At 33.0% G+C, this 4,043-nt stretch overlaps 1 protein-coding gene across 1 annotated transcript; it reads left to right on the forward strand.

Annotated features, from left to right (window-relative positions):
- Positions 1-394: 394 nt before the first annotated feature.
- On the forward strand, positions 395-3,731 carry LOC115880922 (cytochrome P450 4d2-like; the record flags this gene model as incomplete). Its single annotated transcript, XM_030898257.1, is given in 3 exon segments — positions 395-822; positions 1,422-1,553; positions 3,491-3,731. Coding segments are annotated over 3 exon segments (502 nt in total), but the record flags the coding sequence as incomplete, so codon positions are not given.
- Between the last annotated feature and the right edge of the window lie 312 nt (positions 3,732-4,043).

Consider the following 4,043-nt stretch of genomic DNA (forward strand, 5'->3'; position numbering starts at 1 on the left):
CCAGCACAGGACAAACAACACTAAAACCATTAGACGAGTTCCAAAATATATTTTTCGCAAGGGCTCCTTGATTAAATTTTTTTTTTTTTTTTTTTTTTTGCTATATCCATTGCACTCTAGATTGAAATTATCAAAAGATGACATATGATAAGTATGTCATCATATTCAGAGTGTCAATTTCGATCGAATAAAGTAAAAAAATACCGAGGGTGCTATTTAAAAATTAAAAGTTGTAGTCATTTCCGGTGAAACAGGAAGTGGTCGAAACGAATTGAATACGTCAATCAATCCTAGTTTATATCATATACTAATGTACCAAATCTCGTTTTTTTATCTGAAAAAATAAAAAGTTATAGGGGTGAGCCACTTTTGAGACGCACCCGGTATATGAGTTTAGATATTTTATATGTTTCAAAACAATCGGTTCTATTATTTTTTATAAGAAATAAAAAATATGTTTGATGCAAACTTTTTGCTAAGCACTGTATAAATTTTCGTATTTTTCTCTGTAGAATCTAGTTTATATTTAATAGAAAATATTAAATTAGTATTAATAGTTAATTTAATTTTATTTATTTTATAGAGACAGCTTTTGGTACCTCAATAGGTGCTCAAAATCAAGAAAACATAGAATACGTACAGGCAATAAAAACATTTTTGGAAATATTTGTCTATCGTTTCTACTCAGGTTGGATGGGATATCTTATCTTCTTTAGATTTTCCGAACATTACAAAAAATATCACAAAACGGTGAAAATTTTGCATGAATTTTGCGAAGATGTTATTAAAAAACGAAAAGAGAAATTTCGGAAAAAAGACAAGGTAGGAACTAATCATAATTAATAAAATAGAAAACAGATTTCTTGCAGTATAGGTATATAATAAAATTATATATGGATTCTTGCCCACTTAACTGCTGATATAGAAATTTAATTCTATGCTGTGTTTGTCATAATGTGGATCAACCTGCTCTCACTACAGGTTTCGGAGCCCTACTCCATCATCAGGTGAGCTTGGGCAGATCCACAAAATGACAACCACAGCGCAGAGATAGTTAATTCCGACTTCCGAAAGTGTCGGTTAGATAATAAGTCCCGAACAGGAGATAGCGGCCTGCGCGCAATGGTAGTACTTTCGTACCACCGAGAGGCGCAACTATCGATAGTAAAAGGATGGTAAAAGGCTTTTTTCAGGCAAGCCAAATTATAAAATAGAAAACAAATTTCTTGCAGTATCTTGCTTGCTGCCCAAGCTCACCTGATGATGGAGTAGGGCTCCGAAACCAGTAGTGAGAGCAGGTTGATCCACATTATGACAAACACAGCGTAGAATTAAATTTCTATATCAGCAGTTAAGTGGCAAGAATCCTTATATAATTTTATTATAATTAATATAATATTGAATTGAAGTATTATACTTAGATAAATGAGGATGAAAATGATGGAATAAAAATCCGTTCGGCCTTGCTGGACATGTTATTGGAGGCCAATCAAAATGGAGAAAATTTATCTGATGAAGATATTAGAGATGAAGTGAATACGTTCATGTTTGAGGTAAATAAACCATATTTCAGACTACGGAAATATTAAAGAAAACCTGATGAAAATATACCTGGTGGTTCGAACTGTGTTCCGGAAACTTTGGCAGCATATTCTGCAGATAAAAATAAGTAAAAGAGTTCGTATAAATGTATGTCCTAAAATGATTAGTTTCGGAGATACAGGGTGTCAAAATTTCATTTTTATTTCGATTTTTCCAAATAATTTCTAAGATAAATTATTAAACGATATAAATAAAATATCTTTTTTCTGATCAATCGCCTCTGAAGTCAATGTACCTCGTTTATTGACAATAGAGACAGTATTTTCAGCATTTATTTTCCTTATTTCAAAAGCTTGATTGTGAATTTGATAATAATAATTAGTACTTCAAAAACCATAAGTGGTAGCCACAAATAGACCTAACATGATTTTTAAAAAATTAGGGTCGGTATAATAGTTAGTTAAACTATTTTTTATAGTAATTTAGTTTTAGTTTGATCTGAGTATAGTGACAATGTCTAAACAAATCAATTTTATAAGATATGACTATGAAAAATATACAGGGTGGTCCGAACTGTATTCCGGAAACTTCGCCAGCATATTCTGCAGATAAAAATAAGTAAAAAAGTTCGTATAAATTATGTCCTAAGATGCTTAGTTTCAGAGGTGTACAGGGTGTAGAATTTTCATTTTTATTTCGATTTTTTAAAATAATTTCTAAAGGAACGTCAATATTTGGACGAAAATTGGTGTCTGAGAGTTTTTTGACATGAGAAATTTGATTTTGATGTCAATATGACTCCTATTTATAGGGGGCGCCACCTACACATCCTTTAACTGTTTTGAAGAGTAATAACTTTTTGTCCATACATCTTGTAGCAGGTTTGCGTTGCTCGGTGATGTGTGCACTTTGTCGGGGCAAATCATGTTCGAATAGTTTGGAGGTGACAAAATTAGACGAAGATGAGTGCGAGGACAAAATTTTCCTCTCGATAAAGATCAACGAAAAGAATATTCTGCACTTTATGAATCAGATCCGGAATATGATACAGATGTGGAAGACATTCAGGAAGATTATATTGAACAGCCAGTAAAATCAAAAAAACGGAGAAACTATGATGAACCTTCCACCTCAAAAGAAACCTAAGTTGACGATATGTGGATTAGGCTTATTGGAAATAGGGAGACAACTAAAAAAAAAACGCGCCGGGTACTTTACCTCAAGGCAGCTCCCTGAGAGATAAGGCGGTTAAACTTGATTTTCCACCAGTCGGGCAGCAATAAAAATTTAGTCCGTTATTGCGGTTATAATAGAAATTTTCATTCTTCCATTATGACCGCGACAGCAGGCTACTGCCAACTAGGAGCAAACAAGTTTTTAGGCTTTATGTCTCGGGGGTTCCGCTCAAGGTGGTGTGGAAACCGATACATAGCGAAAATTCGATACTTTGGGTAGTCGCACGAAAAAAAACCATACAACGTTTTTTATTGAGTTTTTCCTCTTCTTTAATTTTGGTCTCTACATATTTTGCACTAAAGTTGATAGAAATCGAGTTATTGACAAATAATGAAAAATAAACCGAATTTTAGCCAGTTTTTCCTAGATGGCGGCCAAATCCGGGCTTTACGGGGAGTGCGAATTTAATACATGTTTCTCGACACCAAACTAAACAAAATAAAACTTATTCCAGCTTGTCCGGATTTGCTCCCGCTATCGATGCACTTGCCGACTGGCCTAATAGTGGTCGAGGTAAAGCAATTTAAAATACTTATAGAGTTTAAAGTGCCAATATTGATACCATTGACACATACTTACATTAAGAAATTAATAATTATTATACTTATCGCAGTCACAACAGTAGTAGTTTTTAGTCTGGAAGGAAATTTTTCATCGTGATACTTTCTTAGTATTAATTATTGTTAACATTGTAACAGCTGGAATATTTTAGGGACATGATACTTCAGCTACAGCAACATGCTTCACATTGTACGCGCTAGCTCAAAATCCCACAATACAGGACAAGGTTTACCAGGAAATTTGCGAAGTAATTGGTAATGATCCAAAGGAAGAAATAACGTTATCACAAATCAACAATTTGAAGTATATGGATATCGTTGTTAAGGAGGCTCTGAGAATATATCAGCCTGTACCATTAATTGAAAGAAACATTGATGCAGATTGGATATTAGGTAAAATCTAATTATTTTTTTAATTTGTTTTCCATTTTCTTAACTAGACAGATTGCAATAATAAAAACTAAAAAAACATTTTACAGGGTGTCACAATATTCTGCGGATATAGAACTATTACGTATTTTAGAATCAAAATAAGTTTATTGGACACAATTTACCTCTATACAAAAGTGCTTTGTTTGTCCGCTAGACGGCATCAAACTTGAAAAATTAACACATTCTTTACTCAAAAAGTATCACATTTATTAACTTTAAATTCTAAAAGCCTTTTCTTCATCATTTCTAAACTTTGCTACCTTCCCGTTTGGG

This window comes from Sitophilus oryzae, unplaced genomic scaffold (assembly GCF_002938485.1).
Source record: "Sitophilus oryzae breed Bouriz unplaced genomic scaffold, Soryzae_2.0 scaffold_1098_pilon_pilon, whole genome shotgun sequence".
Taxonomy (NCBI): Eukaryota; Metazoa; Arthropoda; class Insecta; order Coleoptera; family Curculionidae; genus Sitophilus; species Sitophilus oryzae.